This window comes from Dendropsophus ebraccatus, chromosome 3 (assembly GCF_027789765.1).
Source record: "Dendropsophus ebraccatus isolate aDenEbr1 chromosome 3, aDenEbr1.pat, whole genome shotgun sequence".
NCBI lineage: Eukaryota > Metazoa > Chordata > Amphibia > Anura > Hylidae > Dendropsophus > Dendropsophus ebraccatus.
Genome location: NC_091456.1, coordinates 30,449,180 through 30,461,522, shown reverse-complemented (window position 1 = coordinate 30,461,522; position 12,343 = coordinate 30,449,180). Strand labels below are relative to the sequence as shown.

The 12,343-nt window shown below is 38.1% G+C and overlaps 1 protein-coding gene across 1 annotated transcript; it reads right to left on the bottom strand.

Annotated features, from left to right (window-relative positions):
* Positions 1-4,205: 4,205 nt before the first annotated feature.
* Positions 4,206-7,900, bottom strand: LOC138786417 (olfactory receptor 11L1-like). The gene is made up of 2 exons (XM_069963408.1): positions 7,128-7,900; positions 4,206-4,290 (listed from the first exon to the last, which is right to left on the bottom strand). The coding sequence occupies exons 1-2, from the start codon at positions 7,898-7,900 to the stop codon at positions 4,206-4,208; spliced, it is 858 nt and encodes a 285-aa protein (XP_069819509.1).
* Between the last annotated feature and the right edge of the window lie 4,443 nt (positions 7,901-12,343).

Sequence of the window (12,343 nt, the reverse complement as noted above, 5' to 3'; positions counted from 1 at the left end):
GTTTTATGTTACTTTTGTTATTAGTTTTTTTCTCTAGTATAAAGCTACAAGTTGCCTATAATGTATAGAAAAATCACGCTGCAAAGTAAACATGTAATCATATGTTGGTGTTCTTCTTGACTTTCTGGTATAAATTAAAAAATACTAAGAACTTATGATTAGAGATGAACGAACCGGGTTTGGGTTCAATTCCATCCGAACCCGAACGATCGGCATTTGATTAGTGGCGGCTGCTGAACTTGGATAAAGCTCTAAGGTTGTCTGGAAAACATGGATACAGCCAATGACTATATCCATGTTTTCCACATAGCCTTAGGGCTTTATCCAAGTTCAGCAGCCACCACTAATCAAATGACGAAAGTTCGGGTTCAGATAGACTCGAGCATGCTTGAGGTTCGCTCATCTCCACTTATGATACTTTTTGATTTTTTTTGTTTGTTTTAAAGAAATTACTTTTACAGCTATATTTTTACAACTATACACTTTTTCTGTTGCGTTTTTTTTCCCCCTGTAGAAATTTTGCACAGAAAAAAAAAAAAAAAAAACACATACAACTTCTAACAACAGAGGTCTGTGGGAGAAAAATGCCACAAGCCTTATAAAAAAAAAATCCAAAGCCTGCTGCATTTTGAAAAACAATCAACAACAACAAAAAAAATCACCACAATTACATTTAAATAAAAAAAATACAGAAATGTTTTTGGACAGAACTTTTATAACATATTTTTCCAACATGGAGAGCATCATAAAAAATACTAAAAAGACTAAATAACACAATGACTGAATAACATAAATTACTGTTTTTTGTTATCTTGCAATGCCAGAGAATATAAAATAATAAAAAAAAAATACATAACATGTAGAATGCTCAAAAAATCCAATCCAGTTTGTGAAATATTAAGCAGGCATACTTGTGACATAAAGCCATAAATGTTATTTTATACATTTGCTGTCATATTTTGTATGTGTCAGAATCCCAAGAGTCATGCTAAATACACTTTTGAGGTTAACAATTATTCTGTGCAGTGGTATATCATGGGGAGATATATATATATATATATATATATATATATATATATATATATATATATACTACCGTTCAAAAGTTTGGGGTCACATTGAAATGTCCTTATTTTTTAAGGAAAAGCACTGTACTTTTCAATGAAGATAACTTTAAACTAGTCCTAACTTTAAACAAATACAATCTATACATTGCTAATGTGGTAAATGACTATTCTAGCTGCAAATGTCTGGTTTTTGGTGCAATATCTACATAGGTGTATAGAGGCCCATTTCTAGCAACTATCACTCCAGTGTTCTAATGGTACAATGTGTTTGCTCATTGGCTCAGAAAGCTAATTGATGATTAGAAAACCCTTGTGCAATCATGTTCACACATCTGAAAATCATCGGGGCCGTGGAATAGGCCCAGTAAACAAGCGCCTATCTAGCAGATCGGCGCTTGTTTACATTGTTGCTCGGCCCATGAAATAGGGCCCTTAAACTCGTTCCATGCATGACTCACGTGCTGAATCTCTTTGTGCAAGGCTTCTTCCGCTCCTTCCAAGGACTGAAGGAGCTTCTGAAGATGGCAAGGAAACTTTGCACCCACTTAAACCACTCCTACTTGGCAGTGGTTTGCACCCACTTAAACCACTCCACCAGACCCAATGCAATTGAGGACTCCAGAAACATCTCATCTGTGATGTTCTGCCGATATGGAACACGTCCCTCCATGTTCGGTTGTACCAACAGAGATCAGCAATTTCCGACTTCTTTGTCATACATTCTTGCAGTTTCACACAGAAATGCAAGTTTTAGGTCACCAATATGAAAATGATGTGTTTTCTCTGTCAATTGCTGGTGCCGTTTGAGGAAGCCACTCTGTTGGTCAGCTGCAAGGGCTTTGGTATGAATGACATTCCCCCCCCCCCCCATCCCGTGATGGCTGGCACTGCTTGCCTACCCCTATGGTTGCGGAATCTGTTGGCGCTATACAAATACATTTATTATTATTATTATTATTATGGTTGGTAACCTCCAGGGGAGCTTAGGGTCACTTGGACACTTGTCACGGTAGCCTGGAGTGGTAGTAGACCAACCCCAGGTTGTTGGTACCGCCATTCACAGAAAGGGGAGATAACCCAAGTATGAGATAGTGTGTAGGTGCAGGTGCTAACAGAGTAGACCAAAGTCCTGTGCATTTTAGTAAAAATATAATACTTTACTGATGAATAACTCAGGATAAACAGTACACGTGATGAAAACAGTGCAAATATTGTCATAAAACATAGGTGCTGAGTTAGAAACAATGCGTGTAATAGTAGGTGCTTTGTAGTAGAGAGAGAAAAGGTGTTGCCAGAGAAGCCCTGCCCAATGTAGTAAATGTGCTCTGCCCGAACAGGTGTAGAAAAAGAGATGAGAAGATATTCGTATTCACGGATACCTATACTGGCTCTGAACCACCTTATGTCCCCTAGTTGCAGGATACCCGCAAGTGGGTAATAAGAGCCCCAGTCTCGTATTGGTGTAGCAGACTTCTGAGGTTTCCCAGTCGTCTTGCACTGTGCAGTAGGATACTGTACGTAGATCTTTTCACGGTAGCTTTGTCCTACTGAGGTCAGTTCCTCTTGATTCAGTTAACTGCCCTGGTTTCTGGGGTGGGCAAGAATTTTCCTAGCTGGCTTCTCTCCTCTGAGTGGAGCTTAGCACTGCATAGTTGTCCAAATTACTAGAAGGAAAAGTTTGTAACACAGTAGTGTCTCACACATCTATTTGCTTGGACCTCCAACCACTAATTCCTCTCTTCCTCCCACCAGGAATTAACTCCTTCTACAGGGGCAAAACTAAACCCTCCTGTGAGTGGTCGGGCTGTGAGAGAGAGAGGAAAAAAAAGGTAGGACAGAAGAGAACTAGCACCTGTAACTGGTCAGCATATAACACATGGTACAAACAGTGTAACCCTTCTACTCTTTCAGCTGTGCAACAAGTTAAGTAGAGTCAGTAGTGACACCTAATGGGGAAAACACAATACTACATCTCCCACTTGTTTGAACCTGAGGGATGACTTACTAAGGTGCCATAGATAGCACCAGTGGTGGGACACCACACCCCTGCTTCATGTCATGGAGACTGCACTAAGGAACATCATCGCCGAGGGGACTGAGAACAATGCTACGGTCTACCATGTAAACCTGAGCCCGCAGATGAAAAAATTGGTGGAGGAGGAGATATATGGCCAGGTTTTCCAAACACCGATGGATAGCTTCTCTATTCTGGAACCACCAAATGAGATAGAGGAAGATCTTTTTGAAGAGGATGAGCCACCACATCGTGGGCTTACATAGAGGACACCAGTGAGGAAATGGCTTCAGTGGACCTCATACATATTGCCACATGATTATTGTAGTGCTTGTGCTCTGACGCATGCATAAAGAATGTTTGTAGGTGGGACAAGTACTAGCTGGCTGAACCTCATTTCCACTGCAAAATCCCAGAGTTTTAATATTGTGGATACTTTGGCAACTTTAGGCTAGGTACCAAAACTTCCCATGGCATGAATTCTCCCCCTGATGTTTTGATGTAATTGAACTATAATGATTGTTCTATATACAGTGGCTTGCAATCAAGTAATCCCCCCCTTGTTTTGTTTTTTACCTATTTTGTTACATTACAACCTGTGGTATTATATATATATATATATATATATATATATATATATATATATATATATATATATATAAAATTGCCATGTGCATATGTATTCATCCCTTTTGCTGTTAAGCTTCTAAAAGGTTCTGGGTCAAAGGGGTAGTTACTCTCCTTAAGGAGAGTTCCTCATAAAGATGTGTGGAGACTTACAGACCAATTCTGCTCCACTGAGAATTTTGGGAAGGAAGGATATGCAAAATAGCTCTCACACCTCTTGAGCAAAGAGATGCCCCTTCAAATCAAGTCTTGCTCAGTCAAGGAGCCTTACATTGACTGGGGATTTTATGCCAAGCCAGCCAATCTCTCCAAAAGGAAAGATTTCCCATCTGCAGATAGCTATTTCGGGTTTTTTGCCCCTCATCAGTGCAGAGCAGGGTGTTGGCTGGCTAGTGAGAGGTCTATCAATGTGGGTCAAAGGGGTAGTTACTCTAAGGCTCCTTGACTAAGTGAGACTTGACTTGAAGGGGCATCTCTTTGCTCAAGAGGTGTGAGAGCTATTTTCCATATCCTTTCTTTCTAAAAGGTTCTGATGCAACCAATTTTTCGTAAAGATCAAATGCGTGTGTGCAATCTAAGATTCTAAAGACAAAAGACAAGGATTGTTCCACAGGACTGGCGCATAACTAATGTGGTACCAATATTCAAGAAGGGGGTCAAAGAGTGATCTGGGAAATTAAAGACCTGTAAGTCTAACATCTATAGTGGGTAAAGTATTTGAGTTTTTTTTTAGGAGATGCTATATTGAAGCAAGAGGCACCAATAACCAAACAACATCAAAGACCAAAGGAGATCTTCAAACAAATTAACAACAAAGTTGTGGAGAAGTCAGGGTTGAGTTAGAAGAAAAAAAAAATAAAATTATATATATATATATATATATATATATATATATATATATAGCAAATAGAACATAGTACCACAACAAAACAGACTATGACTATGATCCATTTTTTCACAGAATCTCTAGGGCTGCATCCAACGTCTTTAACCACTGGTATTCAACTGCCAAACAAATGGACTCAATCAGGTATAAGTTGCACTCATCTCTAAGATAAACATTGTATTATTTATTTATTTATTTAATTATTTATTTATTTTGACGGTCGTGTATTTGAAATAAAGAAGTAATTTTGTACCTTTGCCAATGCTGGATATTCTTTTCTCATTCCATGCCTGCTGACCATGTACATACTGTCTCTTTCTGAATATCAGCTGCTAACCATACTGGGACCATGCTTGGTGTCATCTAGCAGCAGAATTCCTGCTTCAACATACTGGAGTGGGGATAAAGACCATAGACCATAGACACTTAGGGAGAGATTTATCAAAGGGTGTAAAATTTAGACTGGTGCAAACTAACCCCAGCAACCAATTACAGCTCAGCTTTAGGCAGTGCTGAAAGGAAAGAGGAGCTGTGATTGGTTGCTGTGGGTAGTTTGCACCAGTCTAAATTTTACACCCTTTGATAAATCTCGCAATAGACTTCGCAATTTGACTGCTGACTAATTGTCCTACTTTAGGAGGTACTGTCTGTGATAGCCTCATCTGTCACCGTGCCACTGGTAGAGTTACACCTAGATTGTGAACCCTTCAGAATTTCAATTTTTCTACATAAATGTGAGCTAAAACTTTTTTAAAGTCCTAAACATAGCTAAAAAGAACCAAATCAAAAACAGTATATTAGTTAAAAAACATTTGACCTGATTATTAACCCCTTAAGGACTGGGCCAATTTCCATTTTTGCACTTTCATTTTTCCTCCTTGTGCTTAAAAGGCCATAGCACTTGCATTTTTTCAACTAGAGACCCACATGAACCCTTTTTTTTTTTTTGCCCCACTAATTGTATTTTGAAGTGACAGGCTTAATTTTTGCATCAAGGATGCTGCAAAACCAGAAAAAAATTAAATGTGTGGAAAAATAATTAAATTTTTTTTTTTTTAATTTGGGGTTTGTGTTTACGCCGTTCTCCCTAGGGTAAAACTGACTTGTTATACATGTTCCTCGAGTCAGTACAATTACAACAATATGTAACTTGTGGAACTTTAATTTTATTTGGTGGCTTTTAAAAAATAGTTTTTTTTTTTTTTAAATAAATGTTACTTAAAATTGCTTTATGACCATAGTTATGGATCTTTTATTTTTGGGTCTATGGGGCTGTGTGAGGTGTCATTTTTTGTGCCATGATCTATAATTTCTTCAGGTACCTCGTTTGCGTAAATAAGACTTTTTGATCACTTTCTATTACAATTTTTCTGGATTTGATGCGACCGAAAAATGCACAATTTTGCATTTTGGAATTTTTTTGCGCTTACTTTGTTTACCATGCGAGATCAAGAATGTGAAAATTTAATAGTTCAGGTAATTATGCACGCGGCGATACTAAATATGTTTATTTATTTATTTTTATTAATGAAATGGGAAAAGGGGGTTGATTAAAACTTTTATTAGGGGAGGGGATTTTTTATTAATAAAAAAAAAAAAATTTACACACTTACTAGAAGTCACCTGACAGCTGCATCTAAATGGCTAATTAGCGGGCAAGGCGATCAGATTGTGGCCACTAATTGCCGCGATCCCAGGCTGAAAATAGCACCTGGAATTGCAGTGGTTCAGAGTGGGGTCGCCGCGTAGCCCTCGTCTGAACTCCCTTAACGGAGCCAGGGCATATATTTACACCCTGTGTCGTTAAGGGGGTTAATTGAGGAAAATGATCTGATATCCATTTCTAAGTTCCACATTTTGAGCTAATACTAGGAGTGAATTCTAAAGGAATGGGAAATATAAAGAAAGGACTACTTCTGCTTCCTGTTGTATCCACTTAGGCCTCATTCACATGACCGCAACCACGGACTGCACTATGAATGGGCATCAGTAGTGCTCTGTGCCTTACATTGAAGATAGTAATCCAGATCGTGGCACCGTAAACACGCACTGACATGTAAATAGGGATATTAAAATCTATTGGCCCTATAGGACCTGTGTTTTTTTTTTCTTTCTTTTTTTTTTGCAGCACAGATTGCAGCCTTGTACACACTTACGGACGTGTGAACGGGGACATAGAAATCTGATCTATGGAGGTTGCGGGCATTTCCATCACCACAAGGTTTGTTGTCATTGATACTCAAATTCTGGATTATAAAAGAAATTCACTGCTGATCCGGCAGCAGCTGTAGTTACAGGTACTCTTTAGCTAAGGACTGTATTAACATACTTTTATTTTAATCTTAGCTGTAATCTATTTTCTTGGGCACTTTAAAAGCTAGAATACCTACATTTATATGATTTTATAGCTTCTTGAATTTTTTTGTTTCTAAGGCTATAAATTATGGGATTTAAGAATGGGGTAACAATTGCATAAAATATTGATAGACACTTATCAAATACAAAAGTGTATCCATGATTTGGCCTCACGTACATAGATATAACAGATCCATAATACAGAATAACCACAGTAAAGTGAGATCCACACGTAGAGAAAACCTTTTTACGCCCGCTTCTAGAAGGGATTTTGCATATGACTAAAATGATCTGTATGTATGATAAAATTATGAAGAATAGACAACCAAACACAACAGTCCACACCAGAGTAAAAAAGTATATTTTCAGATAAAACGTGTCAGTGCAGGAAAGATTAAAAATTGGAGATGCATCACAGAAAAAATTATCAATTTTATTTTTATCACAAAAAGTCAGTTTACTTAAAAAATATATAGGGATTAATGAACTTGTGAAGCTTGAAAGCCAAGACAGCAATGCCAACAGATGGCAAAATCTGTTACTCATTATCGTTGAATATCTCAAAGGGTTACAGATTGCTAGATATCGATCATAAGCCATCACTGCCAGAAAGTAATTTTCGATACCCCCCAAAACAAAAAAGAAATAGAGTTGAGTAATACAGGCAGAAACAGTTATTCTTTTATCGCCACTTACCAAGTCTGTCAGCATTTTTGGCATAGTAACTGAAGTGTAACCGATTTCCATAAAAGCAAAGTTACTCAGGAATAAGTACATTGGAGAGTGAAGTTTGGAACTTTGCCAGATGACAGTAATAATAATTGTGTTCCCAGTAATTGTAGATAGATACATCATAAAAAAGAGGGAAAAGAGGAGAAGTTGTAGATTCTGGCTAAAGTTAAATCCAAGAAGGTAAAATTCTTTTACTGTTGTATAATTATTGACTTTCATTCCTGTTTATTTTTATTATTATTTTTTTTATTATTACTTTTAAATACTGTTACTTTTTACCTAAAATACAGTGTTTTTCTTTCTAGATCAAAGGAAAAAGGCACTGAGTCACATTAATTATTTTATAGACTGACTTATTTGACTGAATAAAAGAGTAATTATATATGAAGTATATAAAAGGGTAGTTTTGTCTGGTAGTGCAACTTAAGCCCTCTCATCCATTTCTTTTGAATAGGCTGAACTGCAGTACCAGGCATAGCCACATTCATATATTGCTCTTGCTGTATAAAGAATGGACATGATTGATCAGACCATAGAGGCTCCGGGAGTCAACCTCAACTCAACATTTTTTTATGACTTACCCTAAATATATCTACAGATAAATGGAGCATGCCATGATTTTTTCAGATTCTTACATCGTCTTAAAGGTAGATGAAATTACTAGTGATGAGCGAATACTGTTCGAATGAATATATATTCGATCAAATAATAAGGTATTCGATCGTATCGAATATTATCAAATACTTCGCCGAATATTCGATAAATATTGAATGAGCGTTCAAATCCCCCTTCTTCCCTGTGTTTTCCCTGGGTTTTTTTAGCCAATCAACATGCTGGGAGGCTGCCACAGTCCCTTGGTGTATGTAGCATTGTGAGAAACGAGAATAACAATGATTGGATGGCATAGTCACATGACCCAATAACATATAAACGTGTGTTCATCCAGTGCTACATGCTGCTACATCATACATAAATACACAGGGTAGTGCAAGCACTCTACTCACCAAGTACTTTGTGCTGCTGATACGTGCTAGACTGCTAGATCTTAAAAAAAAAGAGTAGTACGTGTGTTCATCCAGTGCTACGTGCTGCTACGTCATACATAAATACACCGGGTGGTACAAGCAGGCTGCTGTGCTTCTATATGGCACTCTGTTTACCAAGTGCTACGTGCTACATAATACAGCCGTCCAGCTGTACCTATAAAATATTCATACACCCTTTAATAACCAGGTAATTCACCTGTATAAAATTGACTTGTGACTTTATTACCTGCGATTTTGGGGTGTCAGATGCTTCCCCTGCTGTCCCAGTTGCATTCCAGTTGTGTTTGCATCATTTCCTGAGGTGTCATTGTGGACTTGGTGAACCTCTAAGTGGTCGAATAAATGTTTTTCAATAAACAAATACTTGTTGCCATAGACTTTAATGGGATCGAATAATCAATTGAATAGTCGAATATCGGGGAGATATACGAATATCGAATATTCGAATATTTCACTATTCGCTCATCACTAGAAATTACATTGTATGCATACAAAAGTACAGTATGGCTCAATAGATTTTTTTTGTAGGTCTTAAAGAGATTTTTTTTTTTTAAAAAAAACCTAACTGATTAGCTACCCAAAGGACAGTTCAAATTGGATCTAAGCTGCAGGTCACCAATGCTACACAGTAAAGGAGAAAAACTGTGTAGTAAGGGCTCCAAACAGCTGATCGGTAGAAGTGCCGGGTGCCAGCACCCTGTTGATCAATGACTGATGAGCTATCCCTTTAGATAGCTCATCAGTCTGTTTTGCTAAGAAAACCCCTTTGGCAATGCATTACTGTGACTTAAAAAATAACTTTACATTTCAATAAAGTAATAGAGACTACTATACCCTTGTTAGTATTAAAAATGTAAAACATTACATTTATACAAAATGGCACATATGCAATATTAATAAAAGTTAGGATAAACACATAATAAAGTACTAACTTTTATGTCAAAAATAACTTGTGCCACACTGCGGGTTGATTTATTTTAATAATTACAGTAAAGCATTGCTTTCCACTCAAAAATATTTCATTTTGTGCATTCAGGATCAAATCCCTCTTCAGTGATGTGCAGAAATATGGCTGATAACAGCAATGTTATCATGTACAAAATAGCAACTGTAATAACTTTACATAAAAAGATCATGTAAACCAAGCAGACAGGAATGGTAAATATCCCTTTGCCACAATATTTTATATGTGTGGAAAGGTCCCCAAAGTGGCAAACCTTTGGGAGTAATACTGAAACATATGTTTAGAGAATACTAAGCAAATGTAACTATGATAAAAACAAACACTAATTGAGTTACAAAGGTGTGATAAAGAATCTTTCAAAAGTATTTAAAAAAAAAAAAAAACATCAGAGGCTGAACCTGTTAGTGAGTAAGTGACAGGTGAAATGCACTGCAGTACTGATGTACTAATGTGTATACTTCTAGATGGAGAATTACTGGAGATGGAGAAAAACTATTAAATGGAAGTAAGAAAAAAAGTGTCATTTAGAAAATAAAACAAAAAAAATCAGAAAAAAAACTGCCATTTCCCAATGTTGTTTTTTATTAATTAAAAAAAATCTTCAAAAAACTATGATAGAGTTTCTGTTTTGGCACCTTGCCTCGAAAATAGCTCAATAAACATGATCAAAAGGTGACATAGGCTATGTTCACACGTTTTTTGAGCTCCGTTTAAAATGACATCAGTTATTTTGAGTCTGAAATAACGGACATTATTGAGCTGTCTGGCCTCCCCTTAACTCCCCAATAACTGGTGTTTGCACATTATTTCAGTTTGGGTGGACAACTTGGACTTTGGATGTGCCTTAATTGAAAAGTCCATTGAATTTAATAGTAAAAACGGAGAAAGAACGGTGACAAAAGGAGAACTGTGTATGAACTAAATAAAAAATAAAATAAACCAAATAAAAAACGTCCGCTGTTTGCAAAAAAATGTCCAAAAATAATGATCATGTTCATTATTTTGACGTCCGTGGCAAAAACGTCCGTTATTCAATACACTGTGTGCATAGGACGTCTGTCTTCCCAATGACTTCAATGCATTGCCATTGCTGTCAGTTAAATCGCGGCAAAAATACAGCAAATATGATACCAATAAAAACTACAGCATGAAAGACATTGTAAATGTATATGGTGCCTGAAACACCGCCAGCAAAATCTGTGCTAAACATGCAATATGGAAGTCTCTCATCTCTACTGAAAATGGTATTTCACTATCGTCCCATTGGCATCACAACGTATGGGGTATATTCGCCCCTGCGAGCCCCTGGGACGAAGGAATATTTTAATGAATAATAAAGTTAAGATTTTTATTCCCCTCCCCCAGGAAGTATAAGTAAGTCCCACCTCCCCACATACCTAAGGATCGCGATACAGCTCCAGGGGAAGGTAAGACACTTACAATTCAGGGTTCTCCCCTTCGGGATAACCTCTGCTCCATTTATCTTCACAAAGATAGTGTCTTCCATGATGGTCTAATTCCGTCTGCAAGGAATAAAGATCATACCATACCTAGACGATTGGTTGATTATGGCTCAGACACAGAGTCTTCTGAGCCTACAGCTGAATTATGTCCAGGACATACTGCAGCAATCAGGGTGGCTCATCAACCACGAGAAATCAGACCTAGCCCCATCCCGGACCAAAATCTTCCTAGGTTTTCTCATAGACTCTGTACAAATGAAATTGTATCTTTCAACCCCCAGGGTAGAGCGTATTCAAGCCGGAGCTCAATTTCTCATTCCTCCATGACAGATGTCCTTAAGAACGTTGATGAGATTCCTAGGACTTCTTACCTCAGCTGAAGAAGCCGTCCCTTGGGCACTCTGGCACATGAGACTCCTCCAGTCAGAGGTTTTAGCAGTTTGGAACCGAAGACTGGAGGATCTAGATGCCCTACATGTCCTGTCCACACAAACAAGGCAGTCCCTAATATGGTGGAGACAGGTAAAACATGGAGCCCTAATTTCAGAGCCGGATTGGATGACCATCACGACGGATGCTTCAGGCACAGGCTGGGGTGCCCACCTTTTACAGAACACGATCTCGGGAACTTGGGACACACAGGAGTCTGTCCTTCCCTCCAATGTGAGGGAACTCAGAGCAATTTATCTTGCCCTCCTTCACTTTGCAACTGTTATAGTACACAGAGCAGTGAGAATCAGGACAGACAACATAGCCTGTGTTGCCTATCTAAACAAGCAGGGAGATACCAGATCTCTTTCACTTCTCAGGGAAGTAGAGAAGATATTCAAATGGGCAGAAACCAGGGTGTCCAGGTTATCCGCATTTCATATCAGAGGCATTCGCAATACTCTAGCGAATCGTTTGAGTCTTACAGTCCCAGGAGAATGGTTACTCTCAAGGAGGGTGTTCATTCAGCTGATGCACCATTGGGGACTACCTCAAACAGACCTAATGGCATCAGCAGACAATGCCAAACTGACGCAATTTTGCTCCCTGTACACGTCGGACAATCCGACCGTGGTGGATGCTATGACAATTCCTTGGAATTTCCAACTAGCATACATATTTCCACCGATTTCCATGATTCCCAGGGTTCTGACGAAGATCAAAATGGATCAGTCATCGGTATGATAACACCCTTCTGGCC

Excerpts from the sequence above, each read along its gene's own strand:
- LOC138786417 (XM_069963408.1), bottom strand. The coding sequence starts at position 7,900 with ATGAAAGTCAATAATTATACAACAGTAAAAGAATTTTACCTTCTTGGA. Across the intron at positions 4,291-7,127 it reads TATGGATCTGTTATATCTAT|AATCTTAGATTGCACACACG; the intron begins GTACGTGAGGCC and ends TTTTGTCTTTAG.